This window comes from Colletotrichum karsti (genome assembly GCF_011947395.1).
Source record: "Colletotrichum karsti strain CkLH20 chromosome Unknown Scaffold2, whole genome shotgun sequence".
In the NCBI taxonomy this organism is placed as follows: Eukaryota; Fungi; Ascomycota; class Sordariomycetes; order Glomerellales; family Glomerellaceae; genus Colletotrichum; species Colletotrichum karsti.
The window spans coordinates 793,470-815,844 of NW_024065902.1; the positions used below are offsets into that span (position 1 = coordinate 793,470).

At 56.5% G+C, this 22,375-nt stretch overlaps 6 protein-coding genes across 6 annotated transcripts; 2 read left to right on the forward strand and 4 right to left on the reverse strand.

The window, feature by feature from the left end:
- Positions 1–2,496: 2,496 nt before the first annotated feature.
- Positions 2,497–4,151, reverse strand: CkaCkLH20_00785 (aminotransferase class I and II; the record flags this gene model as incomplete). Its single annotated transcript, XM_038883505.1, has 3 exons — positions 2,497–3,567; positions 3,843–3,902; positions 4,032–4,151. The coding sequence occupies 3 exons, from the start codon at positions 4,149–4,151 to the stop codon at positions 2,497–2,499; spliced, it is 1,251 nt and encodes a 416-aa protein (XP_038751100.1).
- Positions 4,152–6,193: 2,042 nt separating this feature from the next.
- Positions 6,194–7,395, reverse strand: CkaCkLH20_00786 (uncharacterized protein; the record flags this gene model as incomplete). Its single annotated transcript, XM_038883506.1, has 3 exons — positions 6,194–6,434; positions 6,498–7,219; positions 7,279–7,395. The coding sequence occupies 3 exons, from the start codon at positions 7,393–7,395 to the stop codon at positions 6,194–6,196; spliced, it is 1,080 nt and encodes a 359-aa protein (XP_038751101.1).
- A 1,459-nt stretch (positions 7,396–8,854) lies between these two features.
- CkaCkLH20_00787 (major facilitator superfamily transporter) lies at positions 8,855–10,489 on the forward strand (the record flags this gene model as incomplete). Its single annotated transcript, XM_038883507.1, has 1 exon — positions 8,855–10,489. One exon carries the CDS (start codon positions 8,855–8,857, stop codon positions 10,487–10,489), a length of 1,635 nt encoding a protein of 544 aa, XP_038751102.1.
- Positions 10,490–10,681: 192 nt separating this feature from the next.
- CkaCkLH20_00788 (uncharacterized protein) lies at positions 10,682–13,107 on the reverse strand (the record flags this gene model as incomplete). The annotated part of the gene is made up of 4 exons (XM_038883508.1): positions 10,682–11,023; positions 12,492–12,522; positions 12,573–12,925; positions 12,982–13,107. 4 exons carry the CDS (start codon positions 13,105–13,107, stop codon positions 10,682–10,684), a joined length of 852 nt encoding a protein of 283 aa, XP_038751103.1.
- A 1,218-nt stretch (positions 13,108–14,325) lies between these two features.
- Positions 14,326–21,207, forward strand: CkaCkLH20_00789 (uncharacterized protein; the record flags this gene model as incomplete). The annotated part of the gene is made up of 6 exons (XM_038883509.1): positions 14,326–14,570; positions 14,623–14,698; positions 14,751–15,115; positions 15,167–16,654; positions 20,197–20,990; positions 21,053–21,207. The coding sequence occupies 6 exons, from the start codon at positions 14,326–14,328 to the stop codon at positions 21,205–21,207; spliced, it is 3,123 nt and encodes a 1,040-aa protein (XP_038751104.1).
- A 537-nt stretch (positions 21,208–21,744) lies between these two features.
- CkaCkLH20_00790 (proteasome maturation factor UMP1) lies at positions 21,745–22,245 on the reverse strand (the record flags this gene model as incomplete). The annotated part of the gene is made up of 1 exon (XM_038883510.1): positions 21,745–22,245. One exon carries the CDS (start codon positions 22,243–22,245, stop codon positions 21,745–21,747), a length of 501 nt encoding a protein of 166 aa, XP_038751105.1.
- Between the last annotated feature and the right edge of the window lie 130 nt (positions 22,246–22,375).

Here is a 22,375-nt window from a genome sequence, read left to right on the forward strand (position 1 = left end):
GATTGGTCGGGTTCCCGAGAGATATGGGGAATGGTTCAACATGTTTCTTTTGTCGAGGGTTGCTTGGCGACCGCGCTGCTTGCTGGACATGAACTTGCATGGGTGAAAAACGAGGGAGGTTGGCTTGTGTCTCGGTCATTCGGGACTACCACGAGCGACGAGATGGTCTCACGAGCGCCGAGGTTCTAGCGGAAATCCGAGTGGGAATCCGCTTTTCGCGGGATGCAGAATGCCCACCACTTTCCGAATCATCTTCTTGATCAAGTCGGTTTTCGTGGTATTCCGCTGTTCAGACTACTCTTCAATGAATGTGTGAGATCTGGATGGTCTCTGTTTCCTGCTTACAGGCAAATTGCAGCCAACCAGACAGATGGAAAGCCATGGCAACTCAATAGCCAGACTGCCGAAACCCCAATTCAAAAGGGGAAAGATAAGCCGCATTGCATGCTGGCTTGCTCATGCGCTCCTGTGCACGCCGCATTCTCGCGGCGCAGCTCGTTAAGCTGAGGCAGGCGGAGGGACATCCGCCAGCAGCCACCGGACATGTTCAGCGTCTGAGTGAACGAGACGCGGGGCAGGGACGGGCGATGATCCGAATTGAGAGTTTTGCTGATCCATTGCTTATTCTGCGAGAGAGCGGACGGAGTTCTGGTGGTCCTGTCCCAGTCGCGTGGTCTACCAGAACCAACGCGAAGAAGGCTTGGAAGTTGGTTGAGGGTGTGATGCTTCTGTCCGACCCCAGGGTTACCACTTTGATTTTCCCCAAACCTAAGAAAACCCTTGTCATGGCGTCTGCCTCTCATCTCATAAATCGTCGGAAAAGGGTGCCTAGGCTGTTTGCGGGGAAACAACCACCCATCTTTCCGATTGGGGAGTTCATCTGAGGAAGGGAAGCTCTGACTCGACGACATTTCCGTCCTTTCGCAGCTTGAATAGCTTTGAACGAACAGACAGACGGACTGCTCCGTTTGCCTCTCTCTCACGTCAAACCATTGATACTCAGGTTTGTGTAAGTCAGAAAGTAACTCACGAGAGGAGCCACCACGGAAGAAGGACGCTGGAGTCGTTAAAAGACGGAACAGACAAACACCTCCTCCACCCCACACCCCACAACAAGGGTCTCACAACCACCACACACACCTGCCGGCGTCGACGGGAGGCCGGGACGTGGCTAGCCGTAAACACCCGAGAGAAGGGCCGATTACCACGAGGCATTGGGACTAGATAACCGGGACGTCGTCCCTAGATTTCGAACGTCGCTGTTTGTAGTCTTTAGGGGAATTTATTCTTCTTTTCTCCACAGACTCAAAAGAGGCCCGGCCTTGGCCTTTTCGTCGCTTGCCAAGGACGAAAAATGTGATGAGAATTTGGATTGTGGACGCCACTTACGAGACGGAACCGCCTTACTCATGGTCGTTCACCCGAGGCTTCGAATGAGACGCGAGAAGAGGGATTCATCTGAGAACGCCGATCGAAACGGGGTAGACACGCACGACTGGCATATCTGCGTCAGCGCCACGCATGGTATGAGAGTTGGGACATCACGGAAGTACAACGCGTAGTTCAACGGAGGAGGAACGCGGCCAAGACCCCCGAACGAAAACGAATCGAGAAGACCGAACCCACCAATCGCGGCCTGACATACCTACCACGAACGCAACCTCGCCTCACCTCATCTCATGCACAAAAGATCCTGCCCTAGGAGTCGAGACCGAGTTGGGCTGTCCACGATACTCCTCCTCTTCTCTTACGAACAGAGACCTCGTCGCCTGGAATGGCCATATTCTGAAGGCCTCCTTCTCTTCATGATGTTCTCGAGGAGCCTACTCTCCCAGTCCACGTCTCGAGTACCATATCATCATTCCTTATCCAGTACGGCAGCGAGACCATGGGCGGCTCATCGCTCAGAGATGAGAGGTGTCATGGTCGTTCACCGCGGCATGCAGGAGCGAATGGACTCGTCGACGATGATTCGGGCCTCAGGCGCCCCATCACCTCGGCTCATACGTCGTAGGCTATTCTGGCATATGCAGGAGGGGCGAGACGTCTTCTCTGCCAGATTTTGATTGTACAAGTCTGGCCGACGCGTCGGCCACGGTGAGTAAGTGATGCCATTTGCGTCTACTAGCCTTGATGTGACAGTGACTCTAGAACGTCTTACCAGAAACTGCTTGCATCACACCAAAGAGCATATATCGCAGGCTCGGAGTCCTGTTGGGGGATATTATGCGCCAGGCCTAATAACAAGACTTCAGGCACGGTGAGGTCGTAGAGTGTCACATGTAGGGCCGAAAAGTGAGCGCAAAAGAAGTGGTGCTTGTAAACTCCAGAGCTGGGAAATCTAGTCTTTTTATATTTCCTGCCGTAATCCATCCGGCCGTCAATCTGGTCATGAGACGGTCATATCATCTTGAGAATCCTCCCAACCGTCGAAAGCTGCCTTTCACAGCTCCGAATTACGCTGCCCATCACACATCACACAAAGACACGAGTCGCTTACTGCGTCTCGCGAACGACCTTGTCAACGGCCTTGGCAAAGTACTCGACGTTCTTGGTGTTCAGACCGGCCATGCTGATGCGGCCGTTCTTGGTCATGTAGACGTGAGCGTCCTCGCGCAGCTTCAGGACCTGGGCCTCGCTGAGGCCGGTGAAGCTGAACATGCCGATCTGGTCGGTGATGTGGTTCCACGTGCCCGGGGTACCGAGCTCCTCGAGCTTGGCACGCAGGACCTTGCGCATCTCGATGATGCGGCCAGACATGGTGCGCAGGTTGTCCTCCCACTCGGCGAAGAGGGCGGGGTCGTTGAGGACGGTCGCTGCGACGCGGGCGCCGTACAGCGGGGGGTTCGAGATCTCAGAGCGCTGCAGGATGGCGAGCTGAGAGGCGATGCGCTTGGTGGTATCGGCGGCGTCGGAGGCCGGGGCGGTGACGAAGTGGAAGCAGCCGGCGCGCTCGCCGTACAGGCCAAAGTTCTTTGCGAACGACTGGGCGATGAGCAGCTCGAAGCCCTGCTCGATGAAGTAGCGGACGGCCCAAGCATCAGCGGCGAGGTTACCGGAGGCGAAACCCTGGTAGGCGCAGTCGAAGAAGGGGAAGTGGTTCTTCTGGCGCAGGAGGGCGGCAATCTCCTTCCACTGCTCCTGTGTCGGGTCGACACCGGTAGGGTTGTGTGCGCAGGCGTGGAGAAGGATGATGGAGCGGTCGGGAGCGGCTTGGATAGCTTCCTTCATGCCGTCAAAGTCGAGACCCTTGGTCTGCTTGGAGAAGTAGGGATATTGGGCGATTGGCAGACCGACGTTGCCGAAAATCTGGTTGTGGTTGGCCCATGTCGGGTTGGAGATGTAGACTGTGCGGTTGCCCTTGTAGAACTTGGCGAGGAAGAGAGCGCCCAGGTGGACGGCACCGGTGCCGGAGATGGTCTGGACGGAGGTGGTGCGCTTCTCGCTGATGGCGGGCGAGTCGGCGCCGAGCATCAGCTCGTTGGCCTTGCCGGTGAAGCTGGCGATACCGGCAATGGGGGCATATTCGTGGTTGAGTTCGGGGTCGTTGCGAAGGATCTCATCGGCCTGTACAGTTGCATCATGGCGGGGTTAGCGGGGGTGGATAAGGGACGGATGGATAAGGATACTGTAAGGGGAAGGGAAGTGGAGGCGGGATGAGGGGAATCTCGTCAAAAATAGTGTGATGTAGGTGGTGGGTAGTGGTGAGGTACATCAGCTGCCGTGTGACGCAGTTGAGCTTTTTCGTTTGGTGGTCCGGAGGGTCCGACCAACGAACACCATAGAAGGAATAGGAGACGAGAAGAGGAATTGAAATGGTGAACAGAAACAGTATGACGCACCTTCTTGACGACGGGCAGGACCCAAGGCTTCGCGTTGTCGTCGCGGTAAGCTCCAATGCCCTGCAGGTGTTAGCTGTGACAGCTCTCCAGCTTCGGGGAGCAAGTTCCGAAGGGACCAAACAAGACCAGAATCGAATTCCGATCACCGGCCTCATCGGAATTTGCAGCATTGGGGGATTATCAGCTTACCAAGTCGACCTTGTCCTTGCTCTGGTCGGCCCTGTAGGCGGCCATCAAGCCGAAGAGGGGGTCCTCGGGAGCTTGGGGCACCGTGCTGGCGGGGAAGTTTGTCGTTGATACGGGCGCCATGATGTGTGATGCGATGTTGCGTATTCTCGAGAGGGTCGAGTTGGGTTGAGGAGAAGAGGAAGAAGAAGAAGATGAAGCAGAAAGAGAAAACGAAGTTGACGAGGAGTCACCGGGCATTTTCAGTGGTGTCGGAGGCTTGGAGAGAAGGAACGAGTCAGAGTAGGGGTCGGCCTGGGGGATGTTATTATTATGGCATCAAAGAAGTGGTACGATTTCGACGGGCGAATGGGAGGCTTTGCGATTACAGGCGCCAACTCCAACTGCCTGCCTTTCCACCGGGGAAAGGAAGGGAAGGGAAAGGGGCGGACATGCGCCTCCATGAACCGCATGTTCCAGCTGGGAAGCTAGGGGTGATGGGGGTGAGGAGAGGAGAGGAGAGGAGAGTGAGACCAGAAATGGGTACCTGGGGATGATGCGAGGATGGTGAGGTAAGAGAAGTACCGCGGACGGGGATGACGATGTAAGAAGCTTGCTTTGGAAATGGCCAGGTACCTCAGCCAGGTAAAGGCCAAATGTCCGCTAAACTCACCTTGAACCGGTCGAGTGTGGATTGCTTCTGGGCGCTGTGTCTCGCCGAGTGTCTCGTAGTTGCAGTTGAAGTTGCAGCAGACCGTGGAACAAACAGCTACCTTGGGTGAAGCTGCAGAAAATAGACGTTGCGGGTTACCGTTGCAGGTTGTTTCTCTTGCAGCTGATGCTGATGCAGGGCCAAGGCAAACAGACAGGGCACAGGGCGGCCTCGTTACGGGGGCTCCTCGGACGATCGGGGACACGGGATATGGAGAAAAAAATACAAGTAAAAAAAATCAGGTACGGCCAGGTGATGCGCTGTGAGGTACAAAGTATCCACAGACGGCGGGCTGCTATCTCGTAACCTGTTACTCGAAACGGGAGCGGACAGACGGCGTTTGTGAGGTGGTTGGTTGGATTCGGGGGCCTTTACACGAGAGTACAGAGCAATTGAAGTCTCGCTTTCTGTTGTGTTCTCTCGACCGGGGTGGTTGGTGACGATGTCGAGATAGATAGATCGTGGGAAAGAATCGGCGAAGTGTCGGCGTACTATCGGGAATTCTGCACTCAATGCTAGGTATCAATAAGACGGGGTAACTCCGATTTCCCTACCAGCTGCTTGCGCTTGCGGGGGAATGCGCCCTCTCTTATCCTCCCGCAGCCGGCTTCTCCAAACGCTCCAAGCTCTAGCTGTGAGGTCACCGTCGCGAATGGACCGAGGTCTCGGGAGTCCACCCCATGACTCTCCTGCCCAACGACACGACTCGAATCGACTCGACACATGGTTCACTTCATGTTTTGCCTAGCTGTCTCTTGTGTTCTCATTTTCGTTGACTTATTCGTCTCCAGGCTTTCCGTCTTTCCCCGGACCTCTCCCCAGTCTCCAGAACTCAATGCAGCAGTGAACGAGGGTTGACAGGAACGGGTTGAAGATCATCCCATCTCATGTAGCTTGACACACAATTTCTAATACAACCACAAGTATTCCTCGTCATATGTATAAATCCCTTCTCTACAAATAACACCGGCTCCACGTGGATTACGACGGCCCTGTTTCGTTTCGCATATCAGATGTATCCAAGGTACTTTGACGCAGCCAAGTTAACAGCGCCAATCAGAAGCTCGCTTCGCGGCAGCTCGTCGAGTACCGTCGTTCAATGGGAAAGTTATCCCCCGAATATAGGACACAAGCTAGAGCTGCTAGAGATCGCACATCCGACGGAGCCGCCGATGTGGCTTCCAGCTCACCGCGTCGAATCTCACACAAATCCAACCGTCTTTGAGCAACATCACTAATTATCTGGGGGAAAGAGTCCGCCCTCGAATCGGCCCTCATTAATCCAAGCTGGCTCGATCTTAAAGGTCACCTGGTCCTGCCACCATCTCCAACATGTGACGCCGTTACACCCTGCACTTTCACATGCCAGCTTGTCAGCCTCCAACACCAGCCTCCTCCACCAGCCGATGCAGTCTACGAGCACTTTGACAGAGCACTTTATTGAGGCAAACCCCATGAAGGGCACCCGTGGTATCTAAATGATCAAGTCCCAAAGAATCAAGAAAGCACATAACCCCGCCGACGCGAAAAAGGTATACCTCGCCGCGCTTGGCCTCTGCGTCGCCTTCTTCAGTTGCTTGTTACCGCCCCCAACATCCTCCGTGATATTCTCAGAGTCCGCCACGAGTTGCTCAATATGTGCCGATTGCGTTGCGAGGTTTCCCACAAGCAATGTCTGCAGCTCGGAAATCTCCATCAGCGACTTTTCCGCCGTCCTTCGCACACCGATGGTTAGCAATCTCGCCTCAGCCATACACCACACACCGCGAATAACGTACCTGACCTTGTCCAACGTGCTGTTGTAGTGCTGCAGCATGTCCTGGTTCCCCTTCTCAAACATCTGAATCTGCTCCTCCGTGAGGTCCTGCCTGAAATCGTACGCCCCGCCCTCGTCCGGCGGCAACCCAGTGCTCCCCGCTGCGACCCCCTTCTTCGCAGCCGCCTCCTTCCTCATGGTCTCGTAGAACCCCCCGAGCTCAGGCATCGCGCTCCCGCCCCCGGCCTTGGCCAGCACGCTCCTGTTCTTCTCCATCTCCCGCGTCAGCCTCGCCTCCATCATGTCCTGCTGCGTCCGCCCGCACAGCTGCAGGCCCTGCCGCAGGCTCCACAGCACCCCGTCGCGGTGCAGCACGACGTCGCGCGCCCGCGCCTCGGCGGCGAGGTGCTCCGCCGTCTTGCTCGCGTCCGCCACGTCGCCGGCGGCCCACGCGCCGAGGGCGCCCAGCCCGCGGGCGTGCTTCTTGCGGATGACGGCCGTCTCGGTCTCGCGGCGGAGCTGTTCCGTCTCGTCGAGCGCGCGGATGCTGGCGTTGAGCTCGCGGAGCATCGACTTGGCTTCGGCGTCGACGTTTTCGCGCTCGCGGTCCGTCATGGGCTGCGGTTCTTTCGAGGCCGTGGTGGACCCCGTGTTCGTGCGGATGTGCCGGCGCGGCTGCGCGGTGGAGAGGTAGGCTTGTCGGACATCTTTTAGCCTGTTGTGGAGGGTCGTGATGTGGGAGTTCTGCGAGGGCTGTCAGAGACGTTTTCGGGCGGAGGATCTGGGGTTGAGGCGTCACGGACTATTCTGTAGGCCTCTTTCAGGAAGCCGTCTATCGCTTCGAGACTGAGCTTCTTCTCGGTGACGATTGGCGCATTGCGCTTGCGCAGGATCTCGTTGAAGACGGGCGTGATGTCCATTGTCGGCTGCGGCTCGACCGATCGGGTGCTGGAGATGTTCAGTGAGGGCTATATGTCATCGGACTTCGCTGGGCATGCTGTTGGCGACGGGTAAAGACAGAGCAGCAGCGTCGCGTGAGTCCGTCGACATTCCAGCTGGACCTGCAATTGGCAAGCTGTTCTCCAATGACGTGGCTTCGCGGCTTTTGGGCTCACCAGCCACACTTCAAACGGCTGGTGTGTGGCTTGGCTATAAGGCGGGCCCACGGGCTCCACCCTGCCTTTCCCGAGCGCTGAGTACCTGTGACGAGATGCTTCCCTTCACGACAACTTCCGTCCTGTCTTCAAAGAGTCTGACCAACTCTTTTCGCATACCCTTTTTCATTGGAATTATTTCCCGTTGAGTTGTACTTTGAAAAACGAAGGGAAAAAAACTGCATTTCGCATCTCCTACTATCGCAGTCGTATTTACCCGCTACAGACATATAATCCAAGTTTTCCGACTAACGCCACTTCTTCACATCTACATATCGGAGCTTCGCTAACAACTCAAAGACGAGTGGTACCAAGTTACTGAGTTCCAGGCATCGATCACATATCAACACTTTTATGCACCGGTTGGCGATTGGCACAAGTCATCCTATAGGCTGGAATGTTGGAGCTGCATGTTCGAAAACCACAACCATGTTGATGGTGTTGTGAATGAGATAGACGCTCTAGACTTCGGGGCAGCATCGGCACCGGTCTCGGCAAAACGGGTGATCCAGGTATCCACCTCGGCGCCCACCGGCTCGCCGCCGATGGGTCCTTCGATCAAAGATTTCGAGACCCGGTTTCACGATCCATAATGATGCTCTCTGACGGATGAGGACCGGCGACGAGAAGAACCTCTTTGCCTCTCGGCCTCTGTATCGAGTCGGGCTTGAGCTTTCCTGGAGACTGTCATCGTCTGGTCAAGTGACCCTGTCTTCAACTTTCAAAATGCCTGGTCGGGCTGCGGTCAGTTCTGCCGGCACCCCCAGCTTCTGGAACAGCCCCGATACCGCAGCTCGCTGCGACAATCTCGGTCAAGAACAGAAGGTCGAGACACAACCCAACTGCCCCAAACAGCGGGTTCTGTGGGACCGCGCGACGGGCCGGACGAATCATGGGAGTCGCAATGAGATGCCGGTTTTCCATGGGTGGTGGAGGCGATCCAGGGCGGAAATAACATCATTCATGGGTGCCCTTTGGGCGGGCGTAGGTCCGGCTTGCGGATACGGACGACGATTTTTACGAGAAGGTCGTACTTGTTTCGATCTATGATTTTGGTTTATCTTTAACATACCCCGTTCTGCATTTTGTTCTTGCTATAATCCTGAAAAAGTGTTCTGGTGACTATTCCGAGTGGATTCACACACCTCTACGGTTCTCTTATCGATCGAATTGGTTATCTTACCCGTCAGCTTCACGCTTCTCATACATCAGCATCGGTATAAGCATGGGAAAAGATGAGTTGCCTGCGAGAAGTCCAGCAGAGGATTACACAGCACCTCTCTCACCAATCACCTCCATTGAGCCGCCAGTAATAACCGCTTCATCACAAAACCAACGAACCGCCGAGAAGACTCAAGATGATATCGCCTCCGAAGAAACCCCCGGAGCCCAACAAGCAGACCCCGAGAACCTGACCCGCCAACCCTCCGGCCCGGCCTACAGCGTCTTCTTCCCGTCCACGAAGCGATGGGTAGCCTTCATGGCCTCCGTCGCCTGCTTCGTGCCCCCGATGTCCGCCAACATCTACTACCCCGTCCTCGCCCCCATCGCCTCCGACCTCGACGTCTCCGTCGCCGCCGTCAACCTCACCGTCACCTCCTACATGATCCTCCAGGCCATCTCCCCCACCATCTTCGGCGACTTCGGCGACATGGCCGGCCGCCGCCCCGCCTTCCTCGTCGCCTTCGCCATCTACCTCGTCGCCAACATCGGCCTCGCCCTCCAGCGCAACTACGCCGCCCTCCTCGTCCTCCGCATGCTCCAGTCCGGCGGCAGCAGCGGCGCCATCGCCCTCGGCTTCGCCATGGTCGCCGACATCTCCGTCAGCTCGGAGCGCGGCAAGTACATGGGCATCGTCGGCGCCGGCATCAACGTCGGTCCCACCATCGGCCCCGTCCTCGGCGGCGTGCTGACGCAGTACTTCGGCTGGGCCTCCATCTTCTGGTTCTGCGTCGCCCTCATCGGCGCCTGGCTCGTCCCGTACGCCCTCTTCATCCCGGAGACCTGCCGGGGCGTGGTGGGGAACGGGTCCGTCCCGGCGCAGTCCTGGAACCGGCCCCTCATGGACCTGATTCGGCGCCGGCGCCGGGGCGGATCGCTGGAGAGGACGGACTCGGCGGCCGGGCGGCCGAAAAGGAAACTCCGGTTCCCGAATCCCCTGCGCGCCGTCAAGATCATTTTCGAGAAGGAGATGGCGGTGATTCTGATTTACAACTCGTTGTTGTACGTCGCCTTCATCGACGTGGCGGCCACGCTGGGCACTCTGTTCCGTGAGATCTACGGCTTCAACGATCTCCAGCTCGGGCTGTGCTACCTCCCGTACGGCGCGGGATGCTGCGTGGCCAGCCTCGGCCAGGGGTACGTCCTCGACTGGAACTACCGGCGGATCGCGCACAAGATCGGGTTCACCATCGACCGCCGCCGTGGCGACGACCTCAGCAAGTTCCCCATCGAGAAGGCCCGCCTGCAGCCCGTCTACCCGGCGGTGGCCGTCGGCCTGATCGCCGTGGTGGCGTACGGATGGGTCCTGCACCTCGAGACGAGCGTCGCGGCGCCGCTGGTGCTGCAGAGCGTCATCGGGCTCACGATCACCGGGTCGTTCAGCATCATGAACACGCTGATCGTGGACCTGTATCCCGAGGCGCCGGCCACGGCCACGGCCGCGAACAACCTCATCCGGTGCACGATGGGGGCCGTGGGCACGGCGGTGATCGAGTACATGATTCAGGGCATGGGGAGGGGGTGGTGCTTTACGTTCATCGCCGCGTTGTGCGCGGTCTTGAGCCCGATGTTGTTTTGGATTGTGAAGAAGGGGCCTGGTTGGAGGAATGAGAGGCGGCTGAAGGAGGAGGCTTCGTGATGATTGGATGGATTGGGTTTGCAAGGGCGCTCGAGTAGATTTGGACCCAAAGATAATGTCAGTAATATTCATAATGGTCGTGTCATTGGATTTCGAACGTTTGTGGTACACATAAGAGGCGTCTGACAGATCAGATGTGACGCCGAGCTTGTGATCATGGAGCTACGGCGCCCCTTGGCCGGCCGTCTTCCGTCAACCCCTCCGGCGGAGAATGCGGGTCGGTTCAGCGACATCGAAGGAGACTAGATCAAGGTGCTTTACGGCCAGCATCCGCTCCGTAGTACGCTCGTCTTCCGGTGTGCCGCCCTGGCCTCGATCTCTGGCGGCCAGTAGCGTCTCAGCCCCGGTTTCTCTCGGATAAGCGAGGACGTAGCAGCCGTACGATATGGGAGGCTGGAACACGGTGAGACGTCCGTCGTTGACCCGACTTGTTGTGACACCTTCGCGATTGTGACGACTCTGTCCATGGAGCTTTCCGTTTGCGGTCTCGTTTCCGGTGAGCATGTGCAAGTGCTTGTGATAGAGCTTCAAAATCTGGATGAATGTGAGACGCTCCGACCTGCTTCTGCGAAGACTGAAGCAAGGGGGGAAATCTAGCGTTGTTGTTGAGCCGCGAGGCAACCACTGAGGTCCGTCGAGGTTGGGCGGACGACTCAAGATAGTCGACGGACAAAGGCCCGGGGATCAGCAAACGGCTCTCCCGACAACGACAGTGAGACATTTACTGGCTGGCTTGAAGCCTGAAATGGACAGGAGTGGATCATGTCTCTGCGGGACGCCGGCGGACACGAAAGGTCAGTGCTTCGAGATGGAATGCTCCAGGGACAGGGAGACGGGTCCTGGGATCACAGGCACAGCTTCTTACGGCCTGTTTTCTCCTGATTGAGCCAGTAAGATCAACGCGAAGGAGGGTAATGTAAACAAACTCGCGTGACGGAGCCCCGGGTCGTCGTGTTTGATTCGCACCAGCGAAGTTGGGACTCGCTGCGGTCGAGACATCCAGATACAGACCACAGGTTGGGCTAGATTCAGCCGCTTACAGCATGAAGCAGGCGGGCTCGTGTCAGGCGGGAGAGCGTCGATGTGGGCGGGGAAGATGTGTTTCGATCATGATCTGCGAAGGCTAAAAATAAGCTTACGATGTATGGTGGGTGCTCTGTTCGACACTGGTGCTTGTAGCCTCCGATTCAACTGCTACCCGATTTATAGCTTGGTGAGGGTGTTAAGCATAAAAGCGCTCCGGCCCCCACGACTATAGCCAGATTTCAGAGTCGTTCACCAATCAATTCGCCTGCTTTGAAGTCTGAGTAAAGTAAACATGTCCGTTGAAGCTATGAAGAAAGCGGTAAGGTCGCGCTCCGGAAGCTCGTCGAGGGACCCGCTGACTTGATGGCAGACTGGTACCCAGGTCATTTTTGCCGGCGTCGGCGCAATGCATGACATACCATTCACCAAGATTCCCCAGGAGATATCCTTGGATTCCGCTTCTGCGTGCGATCAGATTGATATGGACGAGCTCGATTATTCGGCTGAGCCAGGCCTAGCTTCAACCAACACAACCCACCACGGTCCGCCGTGGCAGAATACCGGCCCCCTCGTAAGCACCAGTGAGACAATTGAATTGGAGACAACAGTAATCCTTCGACCCTGGATAAGACAACCAGATGCTAGACAACAAGTCAAAACCGCTCATGGCGGTGGGGATGCCAGATCAACCAAGATGGCGATTCAATCCTGGCTCGAGAAAGCCATGGAGGATGAACCATTCAATGGCATAAGAGGAGTGGCGCAACTAAGAGATGCTGTGAATGCGAGGCCGCCAGGTTGGAACAGTGGGGTCACGACTTCGACGGCGGCAACTGCTGGAAGCGGACAGACTGAGAAAGCAGCAAACAACGCGAACGAAGCAGAGAATAGGAGTTAGTCAGACAGACATGACTTCGAATTCAATTGATGATGTCTATAACGCGGGTACGGAAGACTCTAGGGGCTCTCTCCGAACTTCCCATGCCAACCAATCTGATCGCGTCGTCCTGGAGTGATGTTAGCATGAGTCGCAAGATTGCGAAGGAAAGCAACATACGGCAATAGTCCCATCGAATTGACCTTCCACACAGCCAAACCAAGCGCGACAAATTGCATCGCCACGTATGCCAGCTTGACCTGGAGCATCTTTCCCTTGTTTGTTTCCGACTCGAATCTCTCGAACGCCTGGTTGACCGCCGTCAGGCCGGCGAGAGGGTTCTTGAACGCCATGAATACCATCATGATGCTGAAAATCTGGAGCGAGTTGCCGGACATGTACATCATGATGGCCGTCATGGGCAGGTTCTTGACGGGGGCGAGGGCGACCTCCCACGCCTTCTTGACCTTCAACGTGTCCATCTCTTCGGGTGATTGTTGTTTGCGCGGCTGAACCTTCTGGTCCTTCTGTTTCTATACACGCATATTAGCGCGACTGACCTCCAGCTTGGATGCGACAAAGTGCATACCTTAGAGCCAGTGAACTGCGACGGGTAGCCTGGAGGGTCGGAGATGCCGGGGACCTTGGACTTTGAAGCCGGGGGAGACTGAAGGTCCGCTACCCATCGCGGGACGGAGCCGTTGACCATAGCCATTTTCGGAGGTGTTGGTATCGGTCAATCGCGATTCGCAGTTGGGAGTTCGAGGACGCGGATGTCGAGGTTAGGACGAAGGCCGTGGATGACGAAGGGACAGCGACCTACCTGGAAGTCGGGACGTTGGAGGGAGGTCTCCACAGTAGGTCGGCTAAACTTTGGACCAGAGCTTCTCACGCGGCTAAGCGTCTGTCTCGCTTATCCTTATCGCCTTGTCGCGCTGACCGATAAGCCAGCCCGGGGCGCTGTCGCACTCCACTGCGGAACGGCGGGAGCTTTGGGGATCCAACGTTTCCCCTTAAACATCCCGTCTGGAAACGCAAACGGGCCGTCCGCAAGAACCGAGCCGACAACGACGTTTTGCAAAGTCGCCGCTGCATCACAACCCGGCTCCTCCTCTCCCATCCGCCCTCACCGAAACCCACGAAGCCGACCGGACACCAGCGCGCGGCGGGAGGAAAAAGCAAGCCAGGCCGAAGAGAGAACACCGACGGACTAGAGAGACGAACGGCCATCACACATTAAACCCTTCGATTGGCCGCGACGAAACCCCCCGGCCCCAACGACGCATGTGACATCCCTCACTTCTGCACCCCTCCCACCATTCCAAGACACTCGAGTCCAGGAAAACTGCAGCCTTCCGCCAACTTTTGCGACCCTCCTATCGATTGGGTGGCTCGACCCTAGGCCCCCGCGGGAGCAAACAGGTCGACAATACATACCGTCCTTCCCACAGCTGGGCGTGAGGGGTCTGTGGTGTTATCGCCCACCACCAAGCGATCGAGGCACACGGCAAAGCTTGTTGGAGGCCCATCCGGAGAGGGGGATTCTGTCTGAGATTCGCGCTACATACCACCACACCGACCGCTAGGTCTCGTGCAAGAAGAGGGCGTCACCATGTCGGCCGCTCAGGGTGGAGGAGACTCCAAGTTGTTTGCCAGGGTAAGCTCAAGTCTCTCTACTGCTGTTGTCATTCTGCGCACCGTTTGTCGACAGCATCAGTTGCTTTCCGTCCCGTAATACCTGCATATATTGTCTTCCAATCCCTGTCCGGTCTTCAGCTGGAGGTCTTGGTCTTGGTCTAAGATATCTACCGGCCCTTCCCCAGTTCACCCCGCGACCTGAAGTTGTTACCGCCGTCTGGATCTGCAGCGGCATCATTCGCAATCGCTTTTTCACCAAGACGTTTTCTACGTGCCTGCATATGCGTCGCCCATCATGTTCATGGCCTACGTGCCTCCGCCGATCTATCTTCCTAGACAACTAACAACCTCCAAGGGCAAGGTAGCCGAGCTTAGGCTCGAGCTCAACAGCGGCGGCAAGAAGGACAAGAACAATGCGAACAAGAAGATCGCCCTCAAGAAGATTGTCGCCAACATGACAATGAGCAACAATGACATGGTTGCGCTGTTCCCCGACATCATCGGCTGCATGCACATTCAAAGTCTGGAGATCAAGAAGATGTACGGACCAATACTGTCGTATGATGAGGACTTTGACTGACAGCTCCTCTAGGTGCTTCTTGTTCCTCGTCAACTACGCTAGAATGCGCCCCGAAATAGCAGTTCAGGCCATCCCGGTGTTGGAGCAGGTAGGCGAGAACCGGCGGCTCTGGTCGAACCAGCTTGACTGACACAGTTTAGGATATGGAAGACCACAACCCTCTCGTGAGAGCGCTTGCCCTACGAACGATGTCTTACATTCACGTCCGCGAATTCGTCGAAGCGACAGTCCCTCTTGTCAAGCACATGTTGAAGGATGCGGATCCATACGTGAGGAAGACCGCGGCATTCTGCGTCGCCAAGCTCTACGACCACGACCGGCGCATGGTTGAGGCTTCCGACCTGATCGACAGACTCAACACTCTGCTGAGAGACGATAACCCTACTGTCGTTGCCAGTGCTCTGGCGTCCTTGATGGACATCTGGGAGCGCAGCGATGCGATCAAGCTCACTATCGACTACAGCAACGCCTCCAAAATGGTGGCTATCCTGCCAGACTGCTCCGAGTGAGTAAGCCCGATATGATGTGGAAGTTGAGTGCTGACATGAGAACCTAGATGGGGTCAGACGTATATCCTCGAGGCCCTCATGTCATACGTACCCCAAGACGGCAACGAGGCCGTTCTGCTCGCTGAGCGTATATCGCCGCGTCTGTCTCACTCCAACTCGGCTGTTGTCCTCACCTGCATCCGTGTCGTGCTCTATCTCATGAACTACATTGCGGACCAGAGGCACATCTCCGCGCTTTGCAAGAAGCTCTCACCACCGCTCGTAACTCTGCTCGCAAAGGGACCGGAGGTGCAGTACCTAGCGCTGAGAAACGCGCTTCTGATCCTGCAGCGCCGGCCCGAAGTCTTGCGCAACGACATTCGCGTGTTCTTCTGCAAGTACAACGACCCCATCTACGTCAAGGTCACAAAACTGGAGCTCATCTTCATGCTGGCCAACGAGAACAACATCGACGAGGTCCTCACGGAGCTGAGGGAGTACGCGACGGAGATCGACGTGCACTTTGTGCGCAAAGCTGTGCGAGCCATAGGCAAGCTCGCCATCAAGATCGAGCCGGCGGCGCGGCAGTGTATCAACCTGCTTCTCGAGCTCGTCGCCACAAAGGTCACGTACATCGTCCAGGAAGCCACGGTAGTGATTAGGAACATCTTCCGCAAATACCCCAACCAGTACGAGTCCATCATCGGCACTCTCTGCGAGCATCTCGACTCCCTGGACGAGCCGGAAGCGAAGGCCGCCATGGTGTGGGTCATTGGCCAGTACGCGGACAGAATAGAGAACAGCGACGTGCTCCTCGAGGACTTTTTGTACTCGTTCGCGGAGGAGCCGGTCGAGGTCCAGCTGGCCCTGCTCACCGCGACCGTCAAGCTGTTCATCCAGAGACCGACCAAGGGACAGGACCTGGTGCCGAGGGTGCTCAAGTGGGCGACCGAAGAGACGGACAACCCGGACCTCCGCGACCGCGCGTACATGTACTGGCGCCTGCTGTCCACGGACATAGACGCCGCGAGGAAGATCGTCATGGGCGAGAAGCCGGCCATCACGGCTGAGTCGGAGCGCCTGGACCCCGCGACGCTGGAGGAGATGTGCCTCAACGTCGGCACGCTCGCGACCGTCTACCTCAAGCCGGTGCAGACCGTCTTCCGCTCCGCCCGGCCGCGCAAGCTCCTCGACTCCCCCGCGCTGCAGAAGCACCTCCTCCCGACGTCCATCGAGAACCAGAAGAGCCTCAGCATGCTCGGCATGGGCGGGCAGGCGCAGGACATGACAATGCACGGCCAACATATCCAGCAGCAGCAGCAGCAACAGCAGCAGGCCAACGGCGGCGAGGGCGGCAACAACCTCGCGCAGGCCGTCAGCGACGCCGACGCCTACTTCTCCAGCATCGGGCCGCAGCAGATGGCGGCCATGCGGATCGACCAGGGCGACGCGTTCGGTGACACGTCGGGCTACGAGACGGGGTACGTCGTCAACCAGCACGCGCCGCAGCAGATTGTGCAGCCGGCGCAGGGAAGCAACGGGGATCTGCTCGTGCTGTAAGTGTAAGAGGAGGAATGTCGGAAAGTGTAATGCCGGGAGTTTTGTAGACTACGCGATATATATCCTCGTTGGTAATGGCAGAGATTCGGTTGTGTGTAATTTGCAATAAGACTTGTACACATCTAGGGTTATGGGTGGTCTATATAAAAAGTCACGAGTATCGCATACTGTTGTAGTAATGACTAGCTTGAGAGGTGACGCCCTTTCTTTGGAGATTGATCTGAAAGTTGAGCTACCAAAGTCGAACGCCCTTTGAGTTCTCTTGTGCAGATTAGTGCCGTGTTGAAAGGAGTTCAGACAAAGAAGATAGATCTTCAGCGGGCGCAAGACAGCCCTCTTGGAGTGGCGGGCGTGGCGGGAAGTCTAAAAGCCAGATTCGCTACCTAGATCGTATTAGTGACAGACTCAGAGAGCAATGACTAGACACTTTTGACAGGTGAGACCTGATTCGCACGTAGAGACATTTTGGCCTGGGCAGGTTGGGGGAAAACGAGACTGGGCCGGCTCGATGGAAGGGAAGGATCCAATGGGTTTAAGGTGGGCTTGGCGCATTCGCAATCGGGTGGGGGAAGTAGACAATCCTCCTCACCCCGCGATTTCGTTTTCCTTGGCCAGCGACCAGTGACGTGGAGGGGACGCCGAGAGGAGGCCATGACAGATGAGACTGGGAATGTGGAGTTTCTCGGTCTGGAGAAGGTCTGGTTAATTGATTGACACTGGCGGATATCCGTCCGCAAAGTGACGAGCCTGTCGATGGTGTTTCTGATCTGGGTAGGTGAGATCTCGTTGAAAGAGGCAGGCGACTCGGTGGAGGGTAAGCTTCAGCTTTCGTCCACCAGCCCGTAGCTTATTCGGGGCAGGTCGGTGTCAAAGACTGACAGGCGATTGGAGGCGGCCCTAAGGGGATGGGCTGGAACTCGGACGCCTTTTCCGCTGGAGCCGTAGATGGGACTACCTTAGGTTAACGACGCCGCGAAGGGTTTGTGACGGATGCGTCCAGGTCCGGGATGGCGGCTTTGCAGTCTTTTTTCTGGTTTGATGGTCGTCCTTGTGCAAACCAGTCGTCAGGTCGCTATTTCGTGATATTTCTGAGGTGCTCTGTCATCGTCGAGGTCTGTTCTGCGACGTCAGGTGGAATCCTTCAGTTCCTCATTCATGCCGTGGTCTTCTCTTCTCCCGGAGGTTGCCGCATTCCTCGAACGAACCGACATAGAACTGACGCTCCAGTGCCGCGGGAAAGCTCGTGCCTGGTGGTTCTATTTCCAACTCGAACTCGGCGAGGAACATGAGGACTGAGCGTTGATCCTTCCCGTCCTGCGCAGACCAAGCGACAAGAGCCTCCGTGCCGTCTGTCGTACAACGGGCGGGCTCGTGATGTGGTGAGTTTGGTCGGTTCCTGGACTTTGTCCCATGTTCAGAAACAGAGACGGGGTACCTGCGTTTTTTGCGACGGCGAGGATGAGAAACAAAGCGGTGACGAGCTCGCAGCGGTTTTCTGACCGTCGGGGGAGAGTGTGCCCACACGCGTATGGGGGATTGCTGAAACAATTGCTGTTCTCTTCGACTTTGATGGCATTAAAGTGGCGTGACTGGGAAAGCTGGAGGAGGAAATGGGATGCCCAGACAGGAGCCAAGTTGGATATTCCCTGGAAGAAAGGCGAGAGGGCGCAATGGCCGAAAGGCAACGCCGAATTGAACGGTGATGGATGTATCCTGGTTGATGAGTGAGCGTGTGCCTGTCTGTGCCTGTGCTTGTGCCTGGCCGAGACTCCTGAGGCAATTATGTGCCTGTACTTTCCTCGTGGGAGACTGTTGCCTGGCATTGACAGCTGCATGCCTCGTGTCATATTGGACATTTGATGCCTCCTTCTTTTTATTCGAATATCGTTCTCTTCCTTACTAGTCCTTCCTTCCTTCGAATGCCACCTAGGTACCTAAGGTATTCGTACAGTGCGGAAGTGATTGTGTCATGTCGGAGTAGCGGCGGTGATGGCGGAGGCTGTCCGTGTTAGTGCCAACCCGGGAAGCCGATAGCGCGGTGTGCCCCACCTTGCCACTGGCTGGCAGGCCGCTAGACTCCGTTAAGAATAGCGAGGTGAAATACAGTGTGAAGAGACCCGGACGCCATTGGTTTGTCGGTTCTCGCACCTTGCTGCGCTGCCACAAGGAAGCACCCGATCCGATGGGGCAGGGGGGAGGGGACGGACGGGACAGACCTGGAGAAGGAGGGGGGGAAATGGGGAAGGAGCTGCATCTCACGCTGCACCTGCCCTGAGGACCTGGAGGTGGAGGTGGGCTTGCTGAGTGGAGTGGATCGATCTTTCAGTGTTCCTTCCAGTTGCGAATTCCCTCAACGGTCAAAATGGGAGTTGGTGACCGCTTTCCTGGCTGTTGAAAATGCAGGTCGCGCCGTTATCCCGGATCCTGCACCCGCCTGCAAGAAGGGACTGAAAGTATGGCGGGAAGAAGCAGACCAAGAGAATGCGGAAAGGACTGAATTAAGGACAGGCAAACCTCGTTTCCGCGTACTCAGAGGCTCTAGGTCTATCGGGCGTGCCGTCCATGCTATCTGCTTTTCTCCTGTTCACTACTGTAGTGTAGACCCATCACCAGCCTCAATTCTTATTGATTCTTATTGCCTCAGTATTCAACAGTAACAGCTTTCGGACGTTGGCTGCATATCTTGTCTCATTCTCACCGAAACAGTACACCATTTAGTGACGTCCATTGGAAGGATCCTGAAGACAGGTATTAGCCCGTGATTCCGGCTCAACATCCTCAACCCTTGCCTTACCTTACGGCCACTCGTTCGCCGCTTCGCTGCCGGATTCCGTCACTGTTGTCGCCGTCTCGAAGGCCTGAGAGACGAAACAGGCTGCGCGACTCGACTAAGCCGTTGCTACGCCGCAATCCGATCTGCCCGGAACTCACACGGGAAGACAAACTTGACTACCATCTCATCGCAGCATCACCCTGTCTCGCGTCACGCCTTGCTTTCCTCTTATCGCCTATGACTTGAACAACCTCGTCAATCATCGCAACGGGTAATTCAACGTGTCAACCGTAAAACAGATTCGCAAACGAGAACCAGCTACAAGCACAGAGTATCCGTACCTTGACGGACATACTGCGCTTCCACGGCCGCCCGGGGCACTCGCTTCGCTGACCCTGCCCAGCAGAACGGGCTTATTGCCGAACCACCCACCCAGAACGGACCCAGCCAGCCAGTCCAATTACCCAGCACCCAGCACCCAGCACCAAGCAGCACCAAGCACCCACCGCCGCCCAGCCGGTCAACCTCTCCAATTCAGCGCCGACCCCCATACCTACAGACAGAGAGAGTACCGTCCGCATCCTGTCCTTCCATTCCTTTTTCCCACCACGCTGGATAGGTTGGGTCCGCCTTCCGCTTCACAAACCCCCCATCCTGGCAACTGTCTACCAACTGGTAGTACCCTCCTAACCGTCTCACTCCGACGACATCTCTTGCCAATTTCCTCCTCGGAAACCACAGTAGAGAATCACAATCACGACGCAGTACACTGTCGCGCCGACCGCATGCATTGAGCAATTGCATCGCTGCCTTCGACATTTCACTACCACCCATCATCATCACCATCGCTGCCACTGTCGCCCGTTCAATCAACCCGCAAGGAGACCGCATTCCTCCCAGCGGCACATCCTGCTTCGCCATTCGTCATCCATCCGCGATGACCGACGCCAAACCATCCGACACGAAGCCATCCGAAACCAACATGAGCGGAGGACAAGCTGCCCATAAGGAGGGCGATGCCTCTCTGGCCGAGAACAAGGATGCCGTCCCTATGAAGAACCTCTCCACAGATACCGATGCCGCCGCAAACACAACGAAGCCGACCTCGTCGACACAGCCAGAAACCGCCTCCAAGTCAACACCCGATGCCGCCGACGATTCAATCGAGCCCTCAGCCAAGGGAAAGGGGAAGGAATCCACTGCGCAGTCCGTCGCCCAGAGCCAAGATGACTCCTTGGCAATTGGGCCCTCGGTTGATGATATGCCGCAAGTCAGCAATTCACCAAGCGACGGCCCTGTCTGCAACATCACGCTTCTGTTAACAACCGGCGCGAGGCACCCCTACAAGTTGGATGAGAAGTACTTGACTAAGAGGAACGTCAACGTCCCTGGATTGACAGAGGCCGGCAAGAAGGACCCTTTCAGCATCAGTGTCTACACATTAAAGGAGCTGATCCTGCGGGAGTGGCGCGAAGAGTGGGATGCCAAACCAGCCAGCCCTAGCAGCATACGGTTGATCCATTTTGGAAAGTTGTTGGATGACAAGGACCAGCTCAAGCGTAAGCAACCGTCCCGATTCTAGGCCTTGCTTGATATGTTTCCCCGTACTAACCCTTCCCAGAGTATCACTTTAGTGCAGAGACTGCAAATGTCGTCCATATGACGGTTCGTCCTGCTGATATCGTCGATGAGGAAGAGCCCAAGGGAGGCAATAAGGCAGCTTCGGGCGGCAACCGGAACCGAGAAGGCGGCAGCGGATGCTGTGTAATCTTATGAACGGCCAGACTCGGATTGTGTTTTTCTCTCTCGGCATTCTCGACGTCTTCAAAGATACATTCCTTAATCGACAGGAAAGAATGACATGCATGGAAAGAAGGCGGAAGGGTCACGGTTTTTCGATACTGTATGCATTTTCAGATGTGCCCACAGGCCGGCTCGGCTGGGTCTTGAGGCTATCGGGTTGGGGTGTTTCAGGGTTTCTCTTATTTTTTCTTCTTGTATCGAGTGCCGTCGTCAGACGACACCATTCCCCCCAGCGTATTACAAAGAGCGAAGACGATACGGGGAAACAGGAGTCGGCGTATTCATAGCTGTGTATTTTTGATTGTTCCGATTACTCTCACGCCCTGTCCGTGGGTAGCGCCTGTCCATAGGATATTAGAACGAAGGTATTCGGTTCCTTTCCCTCTGGGCTGCTCTAGCAAATCTCTATCATCTTGGAGTTCTCTCCTCCCAGCCGCGCCTGAAAGTCATTGCGTCGTAGTGTTACAAGTTCACACCGTCTTCCATTTCCATGCCGTATCAAGACCCAGTTCAGATCTTCAGCTTCTTCTCCATCTCGTCGTGCATGCCAACGATGCCGACGCCCTCCTCGCCCGTGTAGACGTCCTCCCACGAGATGCTGGCGTCCTTGCCGCGGAGGATCTCCTCGTGGACGCTCGTCTGGTGGCCGCCGAGGGCGAGGGGCCTCCACTCGCCGTCCTGGGTGATCTTGAGCTCCATCTGACGGCGGATGGGTTCGGCGAGGCCAAAGGTGCGGCGCAGCGTCTCCATGCGCATGCTCTCCTGGGTGGCCTCCCAGTTCTTCAGGCGGGCCTCGAGCGGGTGGGCCGACGAGGGGACGTTGTTCTTGGAGTCGAGAGCCGTCTGGCCGACGCCGGCGCGGAGCGTGTCGTGGATGCCCGGGGCCGAGGGGGCAGCGGCGCCGGCGGCGAAGGTCGTGGTGTGGTTTGCGGCGGGGACGATTCGCATCTGAGGGGAGATGTACGTCAGTATTTTGGTGATAGAAGGGTAGACGTGGGTGGCAGAGTACATACCGACATATTGACTGATTTGGGCGGTTACGGAAGAGATTGAGTGGTGGTTTGTTTGGGGAGGTTGATGTTGGTGATGCAGGCTGGAGGACGGCGACGGATTGCTTGGGAGCTTGCGCCTACGGTGATGT